Here is a 26,519-nt window from a genome sequence, read left to right on the forward strand (position 1 = left end):
AAACCAGAAGTATACAGTACAAAACCTTCAGAAATTTGCATGGCCTTACACCGTATATATTTTTAATTGGAATAGGGTAGCTGTTTCGATCAGTTGGTTTGTGTAAGATATCAATTGAAATATTACAGAGTATTGTTTGATATATCACCCACATTCACATAGTCATGCTTAAGGTTTTACTCAGAAATGCAGCAATCATTTGTTTTTATTAATTCATTCTTATAAACGAAGAAAGTATGTTTTGTGTATGACACTTTGCCACTCTGAATCACTTGCATAAATGAACTGACATCAGTTTGTACCACTTCTAGATATGCATCTCTCTGTGTGTGTGTGTGTGTGTGTGTGTGTGTGTGTGTGTGTGTGTGTGTGTGTGTGTGTGAGTGTGTGTGTGTGTGTGTGTGTGTGTGAGTGTGTGTGAGTGAGTGTGTGTGTGTGTGTGTGTGTGTGTGAGTGTCTGTGGGGGGTAGTGACACCGTGTGTACCTGATAAAGGTGATGAAACACTGGGTGTGATGTGTTTTAAAGAGCACTGCCCGGGAAGTAGGTCAACTGACTGTAGATAAGTGAACCAGGTCAGTCCCCTTCTAGGTTTGATGCTTTCATCTCTGAGATGTCTGAGTTTATCAGTGACAAAAGAATATCACTGTGTTTTAAAGTAATTTACTGAAGGAACAGCTCAGTTCAGTTCAAGCAGTCTGGCTTATGTTCCAAAGTTCAACACATGTTGGCCATCAAGTTTCAGTTTCTTTCCTTCTTTCTTTCCTTCTTTCTTTCTCATGTTCTAGTCAGCGCAAAATTAAAATCAGTGAAAAATGGCGGAAGTCACCACTGAGCAACAGCAAAAAAATATAAATGTATATAAACTTCTTCTTCTTCTTCTTCCTCTTCTCATTACCATTATTATAATTATTATTATTAGTAGGAGTAGTAGTAGGAGTAGTAGTATTGTTGTGATTGTGTTATGAATGGTAAATAATATATGGATTGTAGTTACAACAAATGTGGCTGTGCAACTTATTGTAACTGCATTTATATTTCAAATTGCAGTCTACAGATATCTGAACTTTTGTTTCCGGATGTTGGGCAACTCAGCTTGATGGAGAGATTTTCCAAAGATTTTATGGGGAGCTTTGCCCCCGGTGTGTCCTCACATATTGCTGTAGAAGCTACTTCATGAAATTACTTTCATCACTGACAGAATAGCTGTATTGTAATGCTGCTTTGTCTTAAGGTTGAACCATCCTATGAAATTATTTCATTTTATAATAATTTGTGTAGGACTGATGGTGATCACCATTATGCAATTTACTGTTCTGGGAAAGTCCCCTTCCAAATGATCTCGGTTATTGACAGGCGCTCTGTATGTATTACGACTAAAGTGCGCAACAGCGCCGTCAGTGGACAGAATAGCCACACCCGCTCCCACAAAGATATTCTCCTGCCATAGCTTATCCTACAGTGAATTAGTCCCCAAGAACAAACCGTGTATGAATGAATTGTTGCGTAGACCTATGTAAGGAGTAAACTGGTTCCAAGGGGGACATGGAGTTGCCACAGGATCCTATTACAGACCCAGGCGACAATGTTTCTGAACCGGGTACTCTTTTTAAGGACACTCCGGTGAAGCTGGACATTCAAGGAGAAGACAATCACCAACAAACGGTTAGGAGACAGAATTGTTGCAACACAAACAGGGGTAAGCGGCATAAAATGTTTTAAAATCAGTTACTTTAAATAATTTACCACGATAAACTGGCTGATCTGCAATTTCAAAGTCGTCTCGATATATTACGTGCCATGCCTGTCTGTGATATTAGTTCTGGGGCAGCTAACCATGTAGTTTTTCATGTCTGTATAACATGCTTGTACTCAAACACTGAACCCTCGCTAAAATATCACATTAATATTAGGCTTTAAAAATCGTATACTGAGATTTTTGTTAGGCTAGAAAATTAGGTGTAAACTTTCTAGTTTAAAGGCATAGGTAAGTGGCATTAACCGAATGTCACCTGAAAAAGGGACACGCATTGTTTCATTTACTTGCGCTAAGGTATTGAGCGAGTCCTGCCACTTCACTCGTTTGTCACACCACCTTGTAACTCTACCCGTCTGCGAACCAGCCAGTTCCACATATCACTCTTTGATGTAACAACAAAATATATCGGCAGTTTCGACAGCGATGGGCTCAGTGAGTGGGATTTATTATCGACTTTTGAGACATTTTCTCTATTCACAAGAGAAACTGGTGACTAACATAGTCTGTATCACAGCGACTATTTTACAGTGAACAGACAGTGAAGCCACACCCCTCTGTCTCCGGTATTCCGCACCATAAATATTACAGACTTAAATGATTTTGTTGAAAATTGGTGACACCATTATAGGTCCATGCAACCCATACAACACAAATGCGATCATACACGTCAGATGAAGAGCCTCGAGATTTTTCTGACGTCTCTCTAGAGCCTTTATTCAGCTCCTATGTGTATGCGGACCTTGTTACGTAACCGGTTAAGTCACTCAGACCGAGGGAAAGGGTGTAAGAAACCTACTTTCAGAGCGTTGTTAAACACGCAAATTTCTCTTCTTATTTATTTATTTTTCTGTATGTCCATGAAATTTAGTTGTGACCAATTGCGGTAGGTTATTTGTGCTGATCTGTCAATAGCTTCGTTCCCCTTTTCTTTGAGAGAAACTCGGCGCTCGGTTACGTAATAGAGGTCAAGGGACAGGTATGTGAGTGTTCCTCGTCGTTCCAGTAATGTCTGCTAGTGCTGGGCCGTGAGACTGATTTTCCTAACCTGCTAACCTATATTCTCCGCTCTCACCCCAAGCTTGCTGCTGCAGCGGTCTTTTGAGAGCTAGAAATACAGATAGATCCTCATCGCCATCAGTTTACAAAGTTAGGTAACAGGGTCATGACACGAAAATATATAAAAATTGAAGTACTTTATTATGTGAGTCTCGCACTTGTATTCGAGGCATATATATTAGGTTTAGGACCTACTTTTTAAAAAGAACTATATTATATAATTTAGAATTGTAATTTAATAAATTAATAATTTTAGATATTATTTTATTATGTACAGCTTCATTTAGTTCTTAAATAAAAAAAAGTCTAGAAAAACAGGGAAAAAAACATTTTCTCTTTAGATTTTTTTTGGTATAAATATAATATGAAGTTGACTTACAAGCAAATGAAGGAAAGGCAATCACTTGTGGTGTGTGTTTCTGTGAGCCTCTAAATAAACAAAAATTGTCTTACCTCTGAGTAGTGCAAAGAGAGACATGAAATCTTTCTGGACACATTAATGCATAAAGTAAATACTATTTGTTTTCTTTCTTTTAGGATTCAAAATTTGCGTATAATTTGGGTCAGTCTTTCAGCCACTAGCCACACATCCTCTGGCAGATGTAACAGCTTCCAACTGTTTCCTGCTGTTAGCTAAGAGACTTTCTCTTCTGGCGTTTGGATTTTTTCCCACTCTTCCTTGCAGAGCTCTCCTAGCTCAAGAATACTGTAAGGTCTCCTTGCATTCACTACTCGTCTTAGATCATCTGACAGATCTTTCATACTAGTTAAGTTTAGGGACTATGATAGACATTGAAAAGCCTTCATTTAACATTCCTGTTTGTGCTCCAAGCTGATAGCAAGGTATGTTTCAGATGACTGTCTTGTTGAAATTCCTCGCCTCTTTCCAGCTTGAACTTGTTGACCAACCATGAGACTTTAGTCTTGAGGATTTGTTGATATGTACTTGAAGCTATTTTTCCTTCCTGTCCGAAAAATATTACTTGTTCCCCCCAGCCACCACACAGTCCCAAAGTGCAGTAGATAAATCCCTGTGATTAATGATGTTCTTTTCTTCAAATGGCTCATCCTTTTTTCCCAATCATGTCTTCAAGTTCAATTTTTGTGTCATCGGTCCAACACACTTTGTTCCAAAACTGGAGGCTGTTTAAGGTTTTCTTTTACAGACCTCTTCTTCCACATTTCCAACTCAGCAATGGAAAAGGCTTCCTTCTGACAGCCCTCTTTTACAAAACGATATTGCAAAGGGAAAACTTCCTATTCTATGGAACTGAGAACACTAACTTGTCAGTTAGCCAAACTTTTCTGCAGGTCCTTTGAAGTGGTCTACAATCTGTTTTGCAGATACGACAAGTTTTTGTGGGCAGGCTCTTCAGAAGTTGCTCCAAATCTTGCCTGATTTCAGCTGTTACATTTAACCTTTGTTTATTGAAAATGTTTCTAGCAATTGTTAGCTGGAAAGCTTTAGAGCCTCCAAATGTTTCATTAGTATCAACTGAAAGTATAAGTCAGAAAACTACCTAGGGATAACAACTGTAACAGTCAAACTGACAGATTAGGTTATGCAAAGCTATTTAAGAGCAATAGTTTGACTCTAGAATTGTCTTGAACAGACTTGAACTAAAGCCTGAACAACTAAATAAACTTCTGGACCTTAAGAGTCACCTTTTAAACAGGTTATAGAAGACCATGTTCAGCTTTTTATTATTCTGCAAATAGAAATGGAAATAAATTATAATTATGGTTTAAAATTGCAACAAGATGTCTTTAATGTTGAATCAAAATGACAGTCAAATCACTAGAAGATTCAATGAGACATACAGTTTAACCAGAGGCACTCAAACTTTTACATAGAGTTATTTTAGCTAATATTTTTGGTCTAAATGAATTTTCAGTGGTCTCATGGTACATCTCTCTCTCTCACTCTTTTGAAAACAGTAATTTTCCACAAAATTAAAAGAGCAGTTTCACTTCCCTTATTCAGATAGATAATTTATTATGTGTTTTACTGCTGTCTTGTGTTTTCTGCTAAAAGGTTGCTAATGGAAATTAATTAGAGGTTTATCCCAAGAGCTTCAGTGCATATGTGTAGTTCAGTCAATTTGTTTGTTCAAGCACTCACTTTAGAACAAGTCGCTTTAAAAATTCTCTGGTGCCAACAAGAATGTAATAACCGGTAGAGAAGTGTTCTAATTTTGGCTTTGTCTCGACACTCACACTTTCACACTTTTATGAGTGTGGTTTTTTTCTTAGCTGCAGCTGGACTGTCTGATGAAAAATGTACACATTGTCTGCTTAATGAAGAAATACCATTATGAACAGGGCATCACTGACCCTTGATGACACAAAGAGGAAATCAGTGGTTTGAGTGATAGCTGCAAACAGAACTGGATACCGTGTTCGGGGTTGCATAACTTTGTGTGGGGGGGTTATCGTATTGCTTTTCCTCAGAATAAGTATGACTGGACCTGAATGAACATGATAAGATCCGTAGGGATCAGAAAACAGTTTGTGAACTAATTGGCATTTAGTTTGAAGAGCTGTGTGAAACTCAAGAATCTCAGACTGAATGATTTAAGAGTTGTGAATAGAGGGCTAACTATTGAGACTGATTCTGATTCCTGACTGTTCTTTGTCTGCAGGTGAGCAGTACACAGGCCACAGTCAGCACCTTAGATCAGACAGAGACAAGTCAGTCGGTTTAGTGACGCTCAAGTCTCTCTCTCTCTCTCTTTATTCTGTTCGATCCATTTTTCCATTTGTGGGCAGGACGGGTTTTGACTGTGTGGCTTCCTCCTTTGCTGTTGTTAGATCATCAGTTTTTGGAGACTTTAATAAGATCATACCACACGCCTAACATCATTTCCTCAGTCGTAGTTTCAGAATCGTATTCTATAAGCAAGCAGAGGGAGTTCAAAAAATGGAGTGGCACCTTCAAAATCAACTGAATACTTCTACTTGTTGTCTGATATTCTTACAGCAATAGGCATATCACCATTTTGTGCTTAATGAGTTCTGTTGAAGCACAGACACACTGCATGCTTTGAATGGCCTTTGTGGGGATGGAAGGTCCCAATCTATCAACACACATTATCTCCACTCAGATTAGTGTAATGTAGTTTGTCCTGAATGCGCAGGAGATGTGGAAAGACATTATATCATAAGATTCACCCCTGCTAAGCTAGGCTTTATCTTGCAGCTTTCTGGGCAGTTCTTATTAGGCTACTATGTTCCGGCAGCAGTAAAAGCAGTATTATTAATAATATTAACTAATATCAGCTAGTTTAGTTATTAACTAATTTAATAATAATTAACTAATTAAATAATCGTATTTGCATGAAATACTGACGTGGAGGACATATCACATTACAGGAAATGTCTTCTACAGCTGTGGCAGCAGAAACTTTACCTGTTACAGAATTATTTCACCCACCAATCAGGATTGAGGACGAATCATTTTTACCCCAGTTCAGAAACTAAATGCAACATTTGCCACATGGTATGAAAATGATAGTGTGCATTCAGCTGAATGAATGAGTGGTTGATTTACAGCAGGTAAAAGTAAGATAAATGAAGAGATATCATAGTGTGGTGGGATCATTTTTAAACAGTGAAAATTGTAACAAGTTTGGAATAGTTGTATGAGATGTTCATATGTTAAGTAGGGGCCAATATTACTTTTAGGCTTTCTCATTAGCTATTTTAAATATATCAACAGACAAAATGAATCAGCTCAGTTTTTGCTGAACTGTAAAACAGCCTGTTGATGTGAGGGATCTGGGATGGGATCCCAGTGAGTGAAATCGATAACGAAGCATTATTATTGTCACATATGTCAGAGAAACAGATTAGTCCTTTTGGAATTTCCGTCTCATTTCATACCGATTCAGGTGGCTTTAAACATGAACACTATAGCAATGAAGCGACTTGAAAAGTTACAGAGAGTAAGGGCAGTGTCCTACTGGTGTAGCTGTTTTAGCAGTAATCCCTTCTGAAGGATTTAAGAAGCCCTCTGTTTTGGATGTTTTGTACATTTGAGGAGAGTGTGGATGTAGCTTGTATTGTGAAGTGTAAATCCTTTAATTTCCCATCAGGTACCTATTCCTGGCATTCTAGACAAACTCTTGTCTCTTTGCAGCTGGTTTGACAGATGTGTAGACAGATACACACACGCACACACACACACATATCCAGGCATAAACACACTCTGCTTTGTTGAATTGGCAGTCAAGTGCACTTTTTAGGAATGATGTCAGAACAGCTTGCCGATGACTTTTTACCATAAATCTCCCCAGTAACAGATTGCATATTAAATCAGAGGAATGAATGAAGTAAATACTTAGATGTGCCAGGTTTTCTTCCATCTTATTTGGCTTTTTGGGATTTGTTTTTGGATCAAGCTTGGACACAAAATCACCCTCCAGCCTATCGCGTACTTGCCTTGAGTTTTTGACTTGTTGATTAAGAATATTTAAAATATTAGAATATTTAACCCACATTGCTGTATTAAATGTGATTTAATCCACAATAGATTTCAAATCTGAAAAACATCCACTGTCCAAAACTCTGGATTCCGTCTTTCTGCTTTCTCAGCAGAGAGTATGTCACATTCTCATGTTCATCTGAAAGCACCTGAGAGTTTGGATTATCTTTTGTGCTTATCTGATTGACTTTCACACGACGTGCGTAATTTAAGAGGACGTGGTAAAACGATGTGCTGGAATCTTACCATGTCGCTTCAAATACCTGAAGAAAACACGTAATTGTCGTTTTCGAGTATGAACCGCTTCATCTTTTGGTAGGTCACTCTAGTTTGCCCCTGTGGTTGTTTGGTTGGGAGGCTTGAATAAGGCCAGGCTGATAATTGTAGAAAGTAGGTGCTGGCTCTCAACATGCGTGCCAAGCTAAAGGAGTTGGCTCTGTGTGCCATTCAGATTGGTAGACTTGACGCTGTGCCAGGCTTAATTGTAGATAAAAATGCAGCTGCCATGGTACAGTGTGTGGATGTGGTAGGCCTTTGACGTCATTACCATATTAAACATAACTTAATCCCACCCACACCAGAAACACTGAGGGGTGGAAGACAGGCCGTTTGTCTGTTTGTAGCAGTTACATAGTTAAAAAAAAAAAGGGCAACTAAACTCATTCTGAAACTAAACTCACCTCTTTGTCTGCTGCAGTGAAACAAACATGTTAAATATTAACATTTCATGTGACTTTGCTCTCAAATTTCCTTTTGGATGATACAGCAGTTTTCACTGTGACATGAAAATGTTAGCTCATTTTATATTAGTGATGAAAATATTTAGATAAGTATAACGTGTTATGATGTATTTATTTCACATTATATTGTAAATACAAACAAGGACTTCTTATTTTGGTAACAGACAAGTATATGGTTTTTAACTAGTTATCAAGGACATATACATATACATGACACTTATTCAACCCAGAATGCTTTCCTAATGCAGGGACAGAATGTAAACTGGATTATACACCATAAGAAGTGTGTCCTTTGATTTGAATGGTCTAGTCATGTTAATTACTTGGTCACTGATATGACAGGATGACATAGTCAAATTAAAAAGAAAGCTTTAATCCCTTAAACTGTGTAGTGGATTCAGGGTTACATGAAACATGCTTGTCTGTTGGGCTGAACATCTCAATGGAATCCTAGTCCAGAATCTTTTATCTGCCTTGATGTATCACTTCAACGTGCATCTCCACTTCAGTCCCTCTCTCTCTCTCTCTCTCTCTCTCTCTCTCTCTTTCTCTCTCTCTCTCCAGTGATCACAGTCTCCATGCTCCAGAGAGACAGAGTAAAAAAAAATTGCAAAGGTCACAGTTTTGAAAGTTGTCAGAGCAAGTGCTAGAATGATTTATTGGGCTTTGGTGACACAGTCAGTCTCTGGGGATGTTACTAATGGGGCTGGACTGGGTGTAAAGCCCATACTGCTTTTTCACAGTGCTGTAGAGGGGGAACTCCACACACATTATAGTAGCACAACCAGAGGAGACAAGAAGGAAAATGTGCCAAAACAAGATCATCAGCAATTTTCTCAGTGAACACTGGAACGGACGGCAGCTTTGAATTATTACCCAACGTCTTTTCTCGTACTGCAGTTCATATTCAGCACACGTCTACGGTTCCGTCTTTGCATACATGCATTTTGTCTTTATCAAAGACAGCCACTTATTCATGTATTCATTTTCACCAGTAAGTCAAATTCTTTGAGTAATCAGTGGAAGGAATTACAGATGATACAGGTTGAATTGATTTGCAGTGTTTTGTCACCAAGCTCTTGTTTTGGAGGGTGGAAATATGACTCTTTGGCTTCGTCAGGCTGAACTCCTCTGCTCCTGTGCTCTTATACAACTCAGCCTGCTCAAACCCAGGGGAGCTTGTTTATGCCCTCCTCTCCTTTTCCATATGTCGCTCTGTTTCTGATTATACATGCAGGATCACCCGGCCCATCTCTGATCTGTCTCTGTCTTGCTGACTGTCCTCCGCTGCCTTTGGAGTGTTTAATCTCTGCTGTTCTTTGCTTTCAGCTTTCTGCTGGCCTGGAGGGTGGCTCAATGCATAGTTTGTAAGAACAGCGCGGTCATTTCTCAATGATGTTAGTTTATCTCATGGAATATTCTTGTGTGAGTTCATCATGATATTGTGAAGTGTGAGTTAATCTTGATTTTTTTTCTTTTTCGTCGGTTGTAAGGTGAAAGAGCATGGATGAGCATAGATGTTAACTGAGTGATAGGCAGAGGTTGTCATGGTTGCTTTTGTGTTTCCATCATCTCTAAGTGTTATTGCACTTCCCTTTGTGTGAGGTTTTTACACAAACTCACACGCACTCATACACACCCATATACACACACGGGCACACACACTCACACACACACATACACATACACGCACGCACACACACACACACACACATACACTTTCTGTCATAAGGAGAACCATTTATCGGTATACCAAGTGAAGGAGTAAAGAACAGCCTCAGTAAACCAACTTAGCTTCAACTACACCCTTACATACAAAATAAGCTTTAAGACATTACATGTAGTCTCAACTGGAAGACATCTCATTAATTGCACAGCTGGATAGGACCAGACCATTCGTCTTCAGTGACAGTTTGCTTATGTGTTAAAGCTTGGTTGCTTATTCACACAGAAATAAAGCATCTGTAAGTGAGATGGTTCGGATCACTGCAGACATGTCTTTGGACTTAGAGAGACATTCCCTCTGTGAGTTCTGTCATGTCTGACCATTCAAAAAAAAGAAAAAAAAGCACCAGTCATCTGATCTCTTGTTTTCAACCTCAGGATGTACTGTTGCTGTCATTTAAAACAGAAATGTGCACCTGCATCTCATTGTAATAGGACAACTACCGGTTTGAATAGTGAGCCAGACATCTGACGTGAGACATTTGTAAGCAGAGAACTTTAGATGTCATTTGTTTCAGAGAAGGGAAGGCCAGCTCAAATTGTGAGAGATTGTGGCTTAGTCTCTGCCCAGATTTTTGAAGAAAGTGAATTAAAAATAAAAAAAAAACATGCCCCATGAGATTAGAGAGCGCTTGTTACTTCCTGCGGGCTCTGTTGATGTAAAGAGGATCTGGGTAGAAGCCACCTCAGCCTTGTGGTATCTTCAATAATAACCATCAACAGGAAGTTTAACTTGAACACAAATCTACTTCACTTTGTGGTTAGTGATCTGTACATATAGTTCAAATCGTAGACCAGCAGCGTTCAGGAAACATACACGATGACGTCAAAGAAAACAGTTCAGTGTTGCAGCCTTCAGCTGAAGTGTTCAAAGATTATGTGTACTAAATGCATTATGTGAATGTCATGTGTTTAGAGCAGAGCTGAAGCCATAGCAACACATTTCTTCCTTCATTCTCTCTCTTCCTCTTCTCTTCCCTTGTTCTCTCTCTTTGTTCTCTCTCCCCAGAGACTGACCAAAGGGGTCATATGGTAGGAAATGAGAGTTCTGAGAGTTCTGTGTGTGTTAGTGATCTCAACACTGTACACAACAGAACGGGACAGGGTAATGGACATTTCTGGCCAATATAGAGACAGTTATCAAATAAAATCAACTGTCCTGTTTTATTACCTGTCAGACAAGAATTTTAGCTTTGCTTTAAGTAAAATCGCTCTGACCTTGTGACTTTTGTGGTGTTTTCCATTATTCTGTCTCATAATCCTAGGTGTGACACATCAAACTTGAAAGTAATGTGTTTGAAATCTGGTCCTCTGACTCATAAATTATGATGAGCTGCTTTATCGATGCTATGACTTTCAGTCTTACTGCAGCAAATAATGGCTTATTGCACTCTAAACAAAGATTTTTTTTTTATGCAGGGTCAGGCTTAATCTTTGTTTGGTTAAAGCACCATTTAAACTGCCTGGATTTCAGAGGCTGATCAGAAGACTCACCTGAGCTCTAGTTACATTTTTTTATTGGTCACCCACACACACTAGGAACAGTGACCAGTGAAACTCAACAGGAGCAGGAGCAGTGGATAACCCTAATACCATACCCAGGGAGCAGTTGGTGGTTAAGTGCCTTGCTCATGAGTACTTCAGAGGGTGTGTAGAGGGAGGGGAAAGCGCTGTTCATTGGGGTGGGACTGCCCACATTTTTTCCCACTGGTCCAGGGGATTGAACTGGTGAACTTTCAGCCACAAGCCCACTTCTCTAACCTTTAGGCCACGGCTGCCATGGGGGCACCTGGATGGTGGTGGAACAGCAAATTACCCTGTGACCCATTTTCTTCGTTTAAATCTCAGTGTTACTACTGGCTAGGACAGGTTTCACAAAGAGCACAATTTGGTATGTTGTGGAAAGGTCAACCACTCTGCCCGGTACTCTCCCTGTCAGTGATTCCCAGGTTCACAGGGGCCCCTGTTCAGATGCACTCCGTCTCCTGGAACTGGGCCGGCACCTGTTTGGTTGCAAATCTCGGGAAATAGCCTCGACGTGTGCTGTTTGACAGTGACTGGGCCATCATGTTTTGGAAGGCATACATGCGAGTGCTTACTCTCCTGGATTGGCATGGGTCCCAGAAATGTTATTGTGGTCAATATCAATCCCACCCAATACCAGACAATCTGCATATTACTGGTTCAGATGTGGGAGTGTCGATCTCCCACATCTGAACCAGTTCTTAATGTTTTTGAACATTGTGATATGTTGGTAGCATGGATGACACAGCCAAATTTACTGTCATCACACATTCCATTATTTCTCATACGTATCCCACTGTTTAAAGCATATGTGGTTTTAGAGGTTGAAATGGCTACCATTTAATCTACTAAAGCAAGAGTGTCATCGACAAGCTAATCTGGTTTAGATTGTTAAGGAAAATCACCGTGCCTACTTGAGTGACTTTGAGATGGACCGTGTAAACATGCCACTGCTGGAAATAGACCAACAATCGTAATCTGCCACCCAGAGCCAAAGCTGGTCATCATGAGGCTTCAGTAAGTTATGTCATGGAGAGCTGAGAGGAGAGACTGTGTTGTTAGAGCTTGAAGAGACAAGATCAACAAACTGGAAGTTTGAAATGAAAAGTCGTCTTCCCTACTCAGCTTAACTGCTCTTCTGATCCTGTCACAGATGCCAGTGAAAGGTGTGAGATTTGTGTTCCTTGTGTTCCTTTACTTACACGATATTTGGACGTTCTTGTGCGTTATGGTTTGTGTTTGTCAGGGATTCTGAACAGTCCCAGTCTCTTCAACTTCATTTTTATCTGTCATATAAACAAATTCTGGATAAACTTGAATTAGATTCAGCAAAGTCGGCGCCTGGTTTTGCTATCTCTGTATCGCCGAGTTTGTCCTGCTCTGGGCTAGGATTGCAACCCCCACCCCCCCACCAATGAGCTTTCTGTGTAGTGTTGTCTCATGTCTCTTTTCAAATGTTCTGTCTGGTTTTGTTTTGCTTTGTTCCTATTTGTTCCCGCTGCAGCGCTCTACTGACCCAGTTTGGTCTAATCTCTGCAAAGTGCCGTAATGCACTTAAGAGGGTGTTTGTATACGCAGGCACACAAAAAAATGTGTGTGTGTGTGCGCGCGTGCTGTGTTTTTGTGTTATATAAGTGAAGTCATCCTTTCCTGTTAGCTTGTCAGAGGCCTGGGATCTGCTACTAGAAATGGAGAGATGGAAAAATACAAAGGAGAATAATCGGGTGGGGACAGTAAAGAGAGAGAGAGAGAGAGAGAGAGAGTGAAAGATAGAGTGAGCGAGAGAGAGCGAGAGAGAGAGTGATGGTGCACAAAAGGATGGGGGGTGGAGACTGAGGGGATGGAAATGGGAAAGATGATATAAAAGGAAACTATGATTACTATGTCATACTCTGATTGGCTCCTGTACAGTGGAAGAAGATGTCATCCTAGTTCTTGTATGGGAAATAATACTCGGTTTGACCCCCAGCCTGTGTTTCCTATACAGCGTCTCTTGTCTTCCTCATCCTTTTTAACGCTTTTTAAATAGAAGAACCTGAATTAAGAAGAGCAAAAGGAGTAATTAAATGTCTTGTCACATTTCAGTCTATGGGAGTGTTCTCTCTCTTTTTTAATTAACAAAATATAGACTGCTAACAAATGATTTCAACATAACTTTTACACATTCTTAATACTCAAACACACACACACACACACACACACACACACACATACACACACACACACTCAACTAAATCTATTACAGCTAGCGTTAGAGTGAGACCACAGTAGTCTGGGATGCAGGAATGCAGTTAGGATTCATGCCACGCTGCCAGTACCAGATGGGTTGCAAAGGAGTGCTTTGAAGTAATTGGTTAATATTTCGCCTTTGAAACAAAGATGAAAAAAAATGCCCTTGGTATCTAAAGAGCTGACCTTTTCTGTTTATGACCTTATCTATTTTGTCTGTTTCATTACACTCTTATTCCTACTACCTGAAATAATACTCCAAATACTCCAATTTGGGTTTTCATTTTAACAGATGTGCAGCAACAGTTTTTCAAAATCTGTCAGACCAGGGCATGGCTAATGCATAAAACATGCTGAACGATAGAAAAAAAGACCCAGTGGCAATATTTGTCATTTATTTATTTATGATTTGAGCAGTGCACATGTTTCAGCCCCAGGATAAAATGCAGTTCCATTCATGAGTGGGGTGAGGTGGGGGGTTTTGGAGCTAGTGCAGTGTCTCCATACTGGTTACACTAGAAGTGGGAGAGGGAGAGAAAGAATCTTACAAATGCCACATCACTCCCAGTCATTCCTCAGTGGATTTTCCGTACCACACGCTGGATCTGCTGTATGGAAACCTGAGCACAGGCGCTATCTCTATTACTGTATCACTGATTTTTCCATAATCAAAGACCCAGTATTACTGAGCTGTGAAATGTAATGTTGTAAAAGCAAAACAAAAGATTTGGTTGCCAGATAGTAGTGTAGGTTACTGAGTTTTTTGGGGGTTTTTTTCACTTTCAGTTATTTTGTTTTACTATCTTTATTTTATTTATTTGTTTATTTTGCTGTTTTGTTTGAAGTTCTTAAGCTTTACCATGCATGGGGTAATATATAAGAACCAATGTTGTGGAATTTTAAGTAAGACTGAGAGGGAAAGTACCATTTAATGCAAAACAGTTATCATCAATGGTTTTTTGTTTGTTTGTTTGTTTGTTTGTTTGTTTTTAATTTTCAGCTCAGAAAGCAAAAAAAAAACATGATTTTGAGAAGTGTAACTAGTGTAACAGGCCAGATGTACAGGTTGATTTATGATGTATAAATTGGTGCCCAAAGATTTTCTGATATTGAAGTTGTGGATTTTTGCACATGCACTGGAATAAATGGGCAGTCTCAGGCATTCTTTGGGCCTTGTCAAAATTGTACTGACTCAGTTGGTCTGCCAGACTTTCATACACATATAGACTCATAAATACACATATACACACGCGTTTAGCCACCACATTTCTCTGACGGAATCCATTCAAGTCATGTGTGCTCAGAGACAGCACGTGGTTTTGTGTAAGGGATGAGATGGAGTTAACCCAGGCGGTTTCAAATTGACACCAACCTCAATGAACCTACATCCTCATACATACATGTATCAGCTCTCTGGGCTGTTAAATAATCCTATCAATATCTGTAACAGGAAAGAAGTGATATCATTGTCATTTAGAGATTTAATGTACTGAATAATTCCCCCTGTAAAACCAGTTCTAATATTAACTGTCATCACCCACTGTGGGAATAGGAAAGAAAATCACAAAGAAATAATGACCCTGTTTGATGTGAAAACTCAGCTTTTATGCTACATGCCCTCACTGAATCATACATGGTCTTGTGTCTTGGTTGGACAGAAGCCCTGACATCACCAGACGCCAGGCTTTGCTCCGGGACCTCAGGGCGTGTGTGTGTGTGTGTGTGTGTGTGTCTGCTGTTGTAAATTCAACTCTCTAACAAACTGAAATAGTCTGACTGTTTGAATTCACTCCCCTGGAAGCCATGTTTAAAATATTCACACACCCAATATGCGTCAGTACTTAAGAGCTGCCAACTGACACACATTTCAGCCAAGCTTTTTTCTTCCATGCAGTCTCTTTTTTTATTTTATGAATACTGAGCAACGTTCGCAAGCTCTTTATGAAATGCCTGTTTCACTCTTACGTCCGATTATTTCATAGTTATTTCAACCAGGTACTGGGGGGGGGCTTAGACACTTCAAAGGCCAGATTTAAAAACTGTAATGTCCGACAAACGGTATTGTCTTTTGTCTATAAAGTGTGTATCTTGTGGCTTAAAGGATTTTTTTGAGAGAGCTGGAAAGAGGGATTTTAACATGTCTAGACATAAAAAAAAAAAAAGATTCTCAAGTTGGCACTTGTTTTTCCTCCTCAACATTTTCTGAGCTTGAAACAGCAGCATCTGATGGCTAGATAGCAGCAGTATTGCACTATTTTATGATATGACAAAAAATTTGAATGACTCGAGGTTATTACCCTCTCTTGCAATAGCCTATGTTGACTGAAGAAACAATATAGCACGAATCAGTTCTGTACTATTAGCTTCATCATAGAGAAGTAATGTCACATACTGTATAAAGGGGTTGATGATGCAGAGGTTCTATCTAGATGTGCTGATATTTGCATCAGTTTGTACAACAACCATTTTTTTTATCAAACCATAGCTGAACTGACCAGCTCTAACCTTGTCCTGGATACACTGCAGTGTTATCTAGTTAATGTATTGTTAGCTGTTTTCCTCAGTATACCAAGCTTGTGTAGACTGGTTGGTCGTTAATGTGTCACACAGCTGCTTGCGTCCAGCTGTTCATAATCATTATCACATTTAGTGTCATAATTGTCTATGATTGTGTAAGCACTCATTGGTTACCAAAACCCATGTTAACAGCTCACGTCAAGGTTTCACATGATGACAAATGCAATAATTAAAGTTAATATATTTTCTGTCTTTTTCAGATACATCTGGTGCCAAAAGGACACACACATGTAAGTACATCTATGTATCAGTGTATTACTGAACAAAACCTTTAAAGCAAAAGTGACAGAGATACCCAAGAGTCACTATCTATCTGCTGTCACCGGACGCTACACAAATGAAGCTAATCACTTTCAGCGTTCATTCTCATCGTCCCTGTTCAGCGCTGACTGTTCTGCTGTGACTGGTCGGTTCTGACTGACTTGAGCCCCTGCTTGATACCTTCCCCCTCCCCCTGCTATTAATGGTACTGACTAAAATCAGTTGGCAGAATGTTTTTTTAACTCAGTCATAGTATTTTAATGTGGAGCACAGCTGTCAGTGGATTGTTTGTTTCATATTAACAATTTTGTTGTGAGAAAATTGTATTCCCTAGCCTCGGGGCATTGTGTCAATAGAGGACCATTAGTTTGGGTGAGTAATTGCGTGGGTAATTGCGTTTTTTACGGCTTACGCAACTCTGTCCTCTGAACTTAAATCTACAGGAAACTGTATTCTCTTAAAGTTCCCTATTGTAGCACTTACACAACAGAGACATATGCCTGTACTTGTGTGGAGAAATCTAACCAAAGAAGGAAGAAGACTGCTTATAAACTTGTGTGAAGGACAAATAATAAATTCTGTTGTGTACAAGCATTTGGACCAAAGATATGTGAACCCTCCCTCCCCCTCTGCTTGTGTGTGTGTGTGTGTGTGTGTGTGTGTGTGTGTGTGTGTATGTTTGGATGTTTGCGTTAGAGACTCTCTGTAAATAACCAGCAGCTGTGAGCAAGTGTGTGCTTGTCTAGTGTGGGCTGGTTAGAGTTCATGTTCAGGATGGCAGAATGCAGAGTGTCTCTGGCTGCCTGGGCTCAGATCCATTCCATCACACTGCAGTTATGTGGAGAACGGCATGGCTCAAATACTGTCTCCCAAACATGTCTCAGTGTTTAACCCTCAAATGCAGTGAGATGGGTGGAATTGTACCCTCATTAAAATGCCCATTCTCTAGGCACATTTGGCAAATTCTCAGTAACCTTTTAGAAGTAATCCAATATTTGTGTAAATGTAAGAATCGCGTGAATAGGTATAAAACTAAAATGAACAGGCTATAGGTAGCTGGTCTACAGCTAGTAAATGGTCTTCATTTGCATAGACTGGTAGAGCTAGCAATTGAAAAAAAACCAAGAGATTTGACATTTTGTCCATGTTCCTCCATAGATACATATGTCTGCTCTGAGGGCATTTAACTTATTAAGTTATCCAAGCTGTCTCACATGATCAGCTATAGCAGGATAAAAAACATACAGTATGTCCTTTTTTTTAACTGAGGATGGTCTTTAGATATAACTGATATGGCCTTGTGTCTGTGTCGATTTTAGATGAGATTTGAGGTGATTTTAAGGTGAGAGTGGTTGGTCTGTGATAGGCTAAAGTGAATCTCATATGTAAAGGGATTGTACAGGGCAGGAGGAGGATTTGGGATGAATTGGATCTTTGCCAGGTCATTAGCTCTCAGATGGATGTATTCCTCTGTAGTGTCTCTGTCCTGTGTCTCTAGAGTCTCCGTAAGCAGTCTCATCTGTTCAGCCAGACCGACTCATCGTACCATGTGTCTCTCTCAGGCCCTGCACATGTACATGAGCAGAACGTGAGGGATGCCAGTTACCCTGGAGGCAAACACTTGTCATCTCAAATCACTGCAGTTAATGTGTTTAATGCTTATTTCAGTGTTTTGCATTCGCTGCGTCGTGCATACATTTCATATTTACATTCACTGGTACTTACTTTAGGTGTTATATATTGAAGCGTTTTTGTGCACACACGCGCGCACACACACACACACACACACACACACACACACTACACTTTGACTAAGCATCTATTGGCTGACTCCACTTGTCACTCAGAGCGGAGAAGCAGGCAGTGAGAAATAGATGTAAGCTGATGTCACAGTCACGTGGACTGTCATGCGGTAGAGACAGAGCAGAGGAGACCAGAGCTGTAGTCAGCACTGCCACAGACAATTCACACCACTGTGGAAAGACGCACAGCTACAGGATGTATTTAATGATCACAGCCATGAAAGGTAAGAGAAGAGCAGATTTCAGTGTGAAATCTCTTTAGAATAAGTGATCTGATCAGAGATGGTGTGTGTGTCTTTGTGTGTGTGTGTGTGTGTGTGTGTGTATGTGTGTGTGTGTGTGTGTGTGTGAGTGAGAGAGAGAGGGATACATCCTTATGATTAGTAAGATTTACTCATGTACTATATCCATTGCATTGTTTTTCTGAGATTTCGTGGCTTTTGTGAGGCTATTTGTGGGGTGAGAAAACCACTCATGCTTTACACACGTGTATAAAGCATGGTAGCTTAAGTATGTTGTGTTTATGTGTGTGTGCATGTGTTTTGTTTTGTTTTTGTGGAGGTTTATAATTATTCCTAGTGATAATTAGATAGTGGTAGTCTAGTTTGTAATGAGAGAAATGGGTATGTGATGTGTTTTGTGGAATTCTCATGTTGTTTTCTTACACTACCTGGATGGGCTGCCATGTTAAATGTGTGGGCAGATGTGGGAGTGCTGTTCCACTGACCTATTTTTGGGCTTAAAGAATACTGCTGGTGGGTTTGTGTGGAAAACGCTGCCTGTTTATCTGAAGAGGGATGGAGATGCAGCTGACTTAATCCCCCCTACCCCCACCCTGAATCCCCCCACACACACACACAAACACAAACACAAACACACACACAGACACAAACACAAACACACACACAGACACAGGCACACACACACAGACACAGGCACACACACACACACAGACACAGGCACACACACACAGACACAGACACACACAAACACACACACACACACACACACACACACACACACACACAGAGTCTGAACTTAGTCATGCTGGCAGCTGTCATTACATATTAGCGTTAATGTGATGGAGGAATAAAAAAGCCATGCTGTGAGGGCCTTTGCACTCTCATTCTAAAGACAGGCATGATATTTCTCATGTCCGCATTCTCTATTCACAGACACTACAAATGCCACGGTGGGAGCATGTTCCCTGTGAAAGCATTTTCCACTCACAATCATCAGACTTCACCAAACCTGCACTCGGACGCACGCACGCGCGTACACGCACACACACACACACACACGCACACACACACGCTACTAATCTGGTTTTAGATTATAGTCTCTAATTGTGGCTTACTCTTGTTCCGTGCATAATGAAAGGAGGCAGTGTTTGTGACTAACTCATAGTAGGGTACCCATGTTGATGAGCTCATTTGTTTATAAGAGTGGTATTTTTAAGGTTTTCATTTTTATTTTTAAGGGTTATTATTTTTGACTTTGAGGTTTAAATTCATATTCTCCTGAAAGGTTTGTGTGTGTGTGTGTGTGTGTGTGTGTATGTGTGTGTGTGTGTGTGTGTGTATGTGTGTGTGTGTGTGTGTGTGTGTGTGTGTGTGTGTGTGTGTCCGTTGACAGCTTTTTGATTGCGCTGGATGGATGTGTTGCTTGGTGTTTTTGGCAGTTTCTGTGAATGAGAGAAATGAAACATGTTTACCCCCATGGCGTGAAACTTAACTGGAAGAAGAGGAAGAGGCCTGTGAACAGCAGTGCACTGTCTGTTTACGTACATGTTGTTGTGTGTGGACAGACTCTCTCTGCTCTCTGCATGCGCTCTCAATGTTTATTCTGGAGTGTTGTCACTAGACCAGTAGGGAGAAGACATACCAGCAGCAGTTCTGTTTGATAGGATTACGCACACTGTGCTGACAACAGAGACACACACCACTGACAGCAGTCACACTCATCTTCATTGAAACCCTTGATGTGTGTTTGTGTGTGTGTTTATATCCATGTCTGTGTGTGTTTGTGTGTGTGTGTAACACTGTCTTGGAATTCACAATGAAAAATCTTTTGTTAAACCATGACACACTAAGGTAACTTAAACCAAAACACTCTTAAAGAGAGAGCTACCATTCCACATTTTAACAAGTGGATGTCCAACAATGAAACATGAGGCTGTCTTAGTATAAAGAGGAGATTGTTTACCAGCTAGGAAACTAAAGCAGGAAGTGCAGGCATTAGAGTCATTTTTAAGATGGCGCTCTGTGTGAATCTGCTCTTTGATGTATGAATTCATAATTCACGCAAGATTAATGTCACAGGGCTCAGAGTGGCTAATTAAGGCAGACTGGTTTTACATTTCTAATGAGGAGACGAAGACACTCAATTAGGCATTCAGAGCCAAAGCATTGTCCATCATTTCTAAGCAGTGACTTTATTTTAGTCTCGTTTACATACGAAGACAATGGTTTTTGAAAAGATCATTGTTCATTCTGGCGGACGAAAAAACTGCAAAGCCGCTCCTGGATCAGTACTTTACCCCCCCCCCCCCCAACCCTCCCTGAGGCCTGGCGTGCTGATACATCTGGAAACGGAGGATATTGAGATGGGATTTCCAAAGCTTTAATGTTCACGGTGAACAGTGGCAAGCAGAAACAATTTCCTGTATAAAACCTAAATCGTTTTCATTTTAATCATGTCTCTGCTGCTTCTGCAGACAGTGTTAGGCAGAGTCAGCTCACTGACGGTTTGTGAGTTTTGTCTAGATACAGGGTATCTCAGTTCAGACAGCTTCCTTAAGAATAGACAGCTAATTCTAAGCAACTCATATGTGTTAATACGTTTCGTGTAACGGTATAAACCAATGATCTGTTGTGCTAAGCTGTGGTCTATTTTTAATGCATGCTCACTCTCTCTCTCTCTCTCTCTCTCTCTCTCTCTCTCTCTTCCTCTCTCTCTCACTCTATCTGTGTGTCTCTCCCTATCTCTGTGTTCAGCTCAAATCGAGATCATTCCCTGTAAGATCTGTGGTGATAAGTCATCAGGAATCCACTATGGTGTGATTACATGTGAAGGCTGTAAGGTAAGAGCCAGGCGTCAGTGAAATTTAACCCTGTTGGCCATCAGTTCAGTCCTCTAAAGGCTAGCAGGGGCGGGCACCGTGCCAGTGGATCATATGAGGAACCGTCCTTATCTCACATTCAAGTCCACACGCTTAATGAGATTCTTTCTCTCTCTCTGTCAGGGTTTTTTCAGGAGGAGTCAACAGGGCAGCGTGACGTACACGTGCCCTCGACAGAAGAGTTGCCATATCGACCGCACTAGCCGAAACCGCTGCCAACACTGCCGCTTGCAGAAATGCCTAGCAGCAGGCATGTCTCGTGATGGTATGTTAAACACATACACACACACACACACACACACACACACACACACACATACACACGTGCTCATACAATATGTGTGTCTAGCAGAGTGCAAGTAATAACGTGGATCGCACACATTATACACACACACATGCTCATACAATATGTGTGTCTAGCAGAGTGCAAGTAATAACGTGGATCAAGACTACTTAAGATTTGTACATTCTGTTTCATAGTTCTTTTCTAGAGTAGCCTTTTTATGGCTTGTTGAAGTCTTCAGAGGTCTGTTTTGTTCTTTATGTTATGTTATCTTATGTTATATTGTCCTCTCTTTTTGGATATTTTCATGATAAGTTTCCTTTGAGACACTGATCTGAGGCTGAGCATGTCAGGAGAGTCTAAAACAGTGCTTGTGTGTGTGTGTGTGTGTGTGTGTGTGTGTGTGTGTGTGTGTGTGTGTGTGTGTGTGTGCGTGTATGTGTGTGTGTGTGTGTGTGTGTGTGTGTGTGTGCGTGTGTGTAGCGGTGAAGTTTGGTCGTATGTCTAAGAAGCAGAGGGACAGTCTCTTTGCTGAGGTGCAGAAGCATCGTAAGCAGCAGCAGGAGGAGGGGAGAGACCCCCAGCCCCCTGGGGAAGCTGAGGCCCTTAAGCCCAGTTACGCCCTCTCAGCCACAGGCCTCACAGAGCTCCCCGATGACCTGACAGGGTACGTGGAGGGCCACACCCCCGAGGAAGGCAAGGCAGACTCAGCGGCCAGCAGTGTTTACGTGGACATCCAGCCGTCACCTGACCAGTCTGGACTGGACATGGACGACATCAAACTGGAGCCCATGTGTGACCTCAGTCCAGAATCCAGTCTTGCCACGTTCTGCTGCTATAGCAATGGAGACACGTCACCCACAGTGTCCACTAATGAGCTAGGTAACACACACACACACACACACACGTACTCGCACACGCACATGAACACACAAACACACACACACACACATGCACATACAAACTCCATATAACTGGTGTTTGTGACAACATTCAAGTATTCGCAAACTGTGACTTCTACAAGACTTTGATAGTGATTATGGGCAGGATTTGCATTAAATCATTTACATTCATAGTTATACAGTTTGCATATTCTTTTATCCAAAGCAACTTCCAGCAGGCAGAGTACAAACCAATTATGTAGCCATAAGGAACTGACTGTCACATAATTGACAACAGTAAGTTTAATATTAGACCAGATGCAAATGCAGGAATGCTGAAGGAAAATAAGCGAGTGGACTATGAGTGGATCAATAGCCCTATAATATAAGCTACTGACAGGAAGTATCACAACAAGTGCTAAGTAGTACCAGTCATAGAGGGAAAGAAAGCTACATCATAATGCTAAGTGCATATAGGATAGTATCAACATAGATTTACAGAATTTATAAGAAAGTACAATGAAATGAAAAATGACACTGGCTGGTGACTCCTCCCACATCAAGTATGGCAGGATATAAAGCAAAAAGTGTATGATTGACAGTGATGAGGTTTAAAATAGCAGGAGACTGTGAACCTGCCTTCTCAGCTCATTACTTGAGGCATTTGTGATTAGTGTTTCATTAGTGAGTGCCAATTAGGCTCCAGCAGGGCGCCCATCAGGGGAAATCAGCCGTTAGGATCCCTCGCGTCTGAGAAACAGGCTTTCATCTTGACTATACTCCCAATAATTTTTAGTTTTTATTCATATTAATCTCTCTGATTAAAATAACAAACTTCACATGAATGCACCACTGAGCTTTAGTGCTCTAGCTTTGCTGCTCGCCTGTCTCTGTTTTTGTGTGTGCGTGTCTGAAACAGAACATCTGGCTTTGAACATCTGTAAGTCTCATATGGAGACCTGCCAGTACTTGAGAGAAGAATTACAGCCAAACAAGTGGCAGACTGTGCTACAGACAGAATTGGACACCTACCACAATAAGGTTTGTGCATATTTGTGTGTTTGTACGTCTCTGTATGCCTGACTGTGTATGATTACGAGTAATATTTGTATGTGTGTGTGTGTGTGTGTCTCTCTCTCCCATGCAGTCTCAGGAGGACATGTGGCTGGTGTGTGCGGTTAAAGTAACAGAAGCGGTGCAGTACGTCGTGGAGTTTGCGAAGCGGATTGATGGATTCATGGAGCTATGTCAGAATGATCAGATTGTGCTGCTGAAAGCAGGTACTGACGCACGGACATATACAGACGCGCAGACAACAACCACGTCATCTGAATCAGGGAGCGCACTACAAACACACATACACACATACTTACTCACAGTCAAACAATCACACATATATCATTTATACCAATAGTCCTCCCCCGGAAAAAAAAAAACACTGTACAGTTTTTCAGTTAGTACAGAAGTTAAAGTGACATCTGTAACGTGAAATCTGTTTACACCACAAAGCGTAAGTTGTTCTGGCGTGGAAACAGCATGTATATTCAGTGTATTCGTGACACTGGGGACAGAAATGTCCAACCCAGTGGCAGATTTGAGAGATGTCTGTACGTACAGACTCGGAGCAGTGGGAGAGAGCAGCTGAAGTGAATGTCTGTTTCTTCAGGTTCTTTAGAGGTGGTGTTTGTGAGAATGTGCCGGGCCTATGATCCACAGAACAACACAGTCTACTTTGATGGGAAATATGCTGGACCAGACGTCTTCAAATCACTGGGTTAGCATTTTCTGTTACTCTTCGATAGACATTGATCTACTTTTTTCTGCTATTATTCTTTATGGTGTAGAGTTGTATTTTTAAACATACAATTGTGTGTGTGTGTGTGTGTTTGTGCGCGTGTGTGTGTGTGCGTGTGTGTGTGTGTGTGTGTGTGTTTCACCAGGCTGTGATGACATGATCAGCTGTGTGTTTGAGTTTGCTAAGAGCATGTGCTCCTTAAAGCTGACTGAAGATGAGATCGGACTCTTTTCAGCGTTTGTGCTCATGTGTGCAGGTGAAAGAGACATTTGGCTCTATCTTACGCATGCATGTGGGCTAATCATATGAATCAGTGAGTAACAGTGATGTAGGTATCAGTGTCTGCCCATCAACCTGATCCTGAGAGCTCATATAATCTGTAGGAATGATTCATCGCCTGCATCTATCACTGTGGCTGTCAGCTCTTTCCTCCTCTGATCTCCAAATATGGCGCATTAAAGCCCCTTTTGTAAGGCTGTGTCTGTGTGTTTGTGTGCACACTTGAATTTAGACCGCGATTGGCTCCAGGAAAAGGGAAGAGTGGAGAAGCTTCAGCAGAGGATCCAGATGGCCTTGCAGCACCTTCTACAGAAGAATCAGAGAGATGATAGTGTTCTCTCAAAGGTATGTACTTGGACAAACACACACACACACATACAAACACGCAAAGTCTGTGTAAGTGCTTAGTTATGAAATGCTGACTGTCTGTGTTTTGTCTCTCTGCAGTTAATGTGCAAAGTTTCCACATTGCGAGCGCTGTGTAGCCGACACATGGAGAAGCTGAGTGCATTTCGAGCCCTGTATCCAGACACGGTGCACTCACGCTTCCCTCCGCTGTATAAGGAGTTGTTTGGCTCAGAGTTCACTCAGACCTCTCCCCAGGAGGCCTGACAGAAGGGAGGTACAATGAGACTGAGAAATGGAAAGAGAGAGTGAGAGAGAGAAAGAGAAAGAGAAAGAGAAAGAGAAAGAGAAAGAGAAAGACAGAAAAGCACTACATTGGGGGTTGTATGTCCACAGTCTAACACTGAGAGGAGCTCACATCCCTGCACAAAAACCCACAGTCTTACAGCTGCATTTCCACACAAACACTTACCAAAGCCAGACTGCCATGGACACTCAGCCCCTGAGAGCCAAAATGGCACCTGGTAAAGATGTGGCCAGAAAATAAAGATGACCCCATCAGGATCCATTAGAAGATCCTGTATCTGTCAGTGGGGGCTTTTGCTCCTTCAACCAGCACCAGTCTGTCCTATCAAATGTCTGTTTAGTCTCTCATGTCAAGTGTTGAAGTTATTTTCCCCTCTGTTCCTCCCTGAGTAGGATCCTGAAATCTCAGTAGAAGAGGAGAGAGAGAGAGTATGCTGTAATTTACCATCCAACAGCTGTAGCATCACAAAAGGCTGAGGGTGAGGGAGAAGCCAAATGAAGTACACCAACACACACACACACACACACAGCACGCAACACACACACACACACACACTCACACACATTAGCAGTGCTTAGGTCATGAAATCTGAAGGCTTTATGAGAATGCTGTCATTTTGTCCAGGACAACATTCCAAAATTAAAGAAAAATACAACTGGAAGAGTATCAGATTTCATGCTCAGAGTGGAAGGGTAGAGCTCAGACAAAAGAAACTGAAGGTATATATTTGGAGAAAACATTGTAAGTAGTGAAGAAGCAGTAAAAGAAAACCTTACTAATGGAAGCACTTACTATTTCTCAGCAATAAATAATTTGGGATTTCTTAATTAACAATTGTATGTGTGAATGAATGTGTTATATGGATCCATCTCAATGATTTGTCATTTTTGCCTCTCAGTTCTCAATATATTTCAAGGCTTTGTGCCAAATTGTGCCAATAGTGAGTGTTATATAGCTTTCTATGTAATGAATGGATGGGAAATTGGTTTTACAGTGGATAAAGAGTGTATGTCAACATTCCAGGGGGCTTGTAATTAGATAACAGGGTTATCATGGTGATGAATTATGATTGGCAGTGCCCCTGACCATTCCTCTCTAGTACAGCAAAGACTGTGCAGGACTCTACTACCCTGTGCAACAACTCAGGGAAAAGGAGAGGAACATGTTTGTGTTAGTTCCATTCAGTATATGATGCTCCTTTAGTTCTCTGGTTGCTTTACCTGTGTCATTGTTCATCTTGTTAATCATCCAGTGTTTAGTCAGAACAGCAGTTATCATAGTCAGAATATCTGTTTGTGATTTAATTGTGGCAGGAAGAGAAATGGAATCTTCTGTATCATTTGCCGTTTTGTT

General features: G+C 40.9%; 1 protein-coding gene across 2 annotated transcripts; it reads left to right on the forward strand.

The window, feature by feature from the left end:
• Positions 1-1,460: 1,460 nt before the first annotated feature.
• rorab (RAR-related orphan receptor A, paralog b) lies at positions 1,461-25,213 on the forward strand. 2 transcript variants are annotated; one of them, XM_030764679.1, is made up of 11 exons: positions 1,461-1,698; positions 16,293-16,322; positions 21,152-21,237; positions 21,400-21,541; positions 22,043-22,441; positions 23,360-23,481; positions 23,588-23,720; positions 24,107-24,214; positions 24,381-24,491; positions 24,747-24,859; positions 24,962-25,213. In XM_030764679.1, exons 1-11 carry the CDS (start codon positions 1,545-1,547, stop codon positions 25,124-25,126), a joined length of 1,563 nt encoding a protein of 520 aa, XP_030620539.1. In that variant the 5' UTR covers positions 1,461-1,544; the 3' UTR covers positions 25,127-25,213. The 2 variants fall into 2 exon arrangements, with proteins under 2 accessions (XP_030620539.1, XP_030620540.1); XM_030764680.1 differs by lacking the exons at positions 1,461-1,698; positions 16,293-16,322 and adding an exon at positions 18,352-18,379.
• Positions 25,214-26,519: the final 1,306 nt, after the last annotated feature.

This window comes from Chanos chanos, chromosome 2 (genome assembly GCF_902362185.1).
Source record: "Chanos chanos chromosome 2, fChaCha1.1, whole genome shotgun sequence".
Classification (NCBI taxonomy): Eukaryota; Metazoa; Chordata; class Actinopteri; order Gonorynchiformes; family Chanidae; genus Chanos; species Chanos chanos.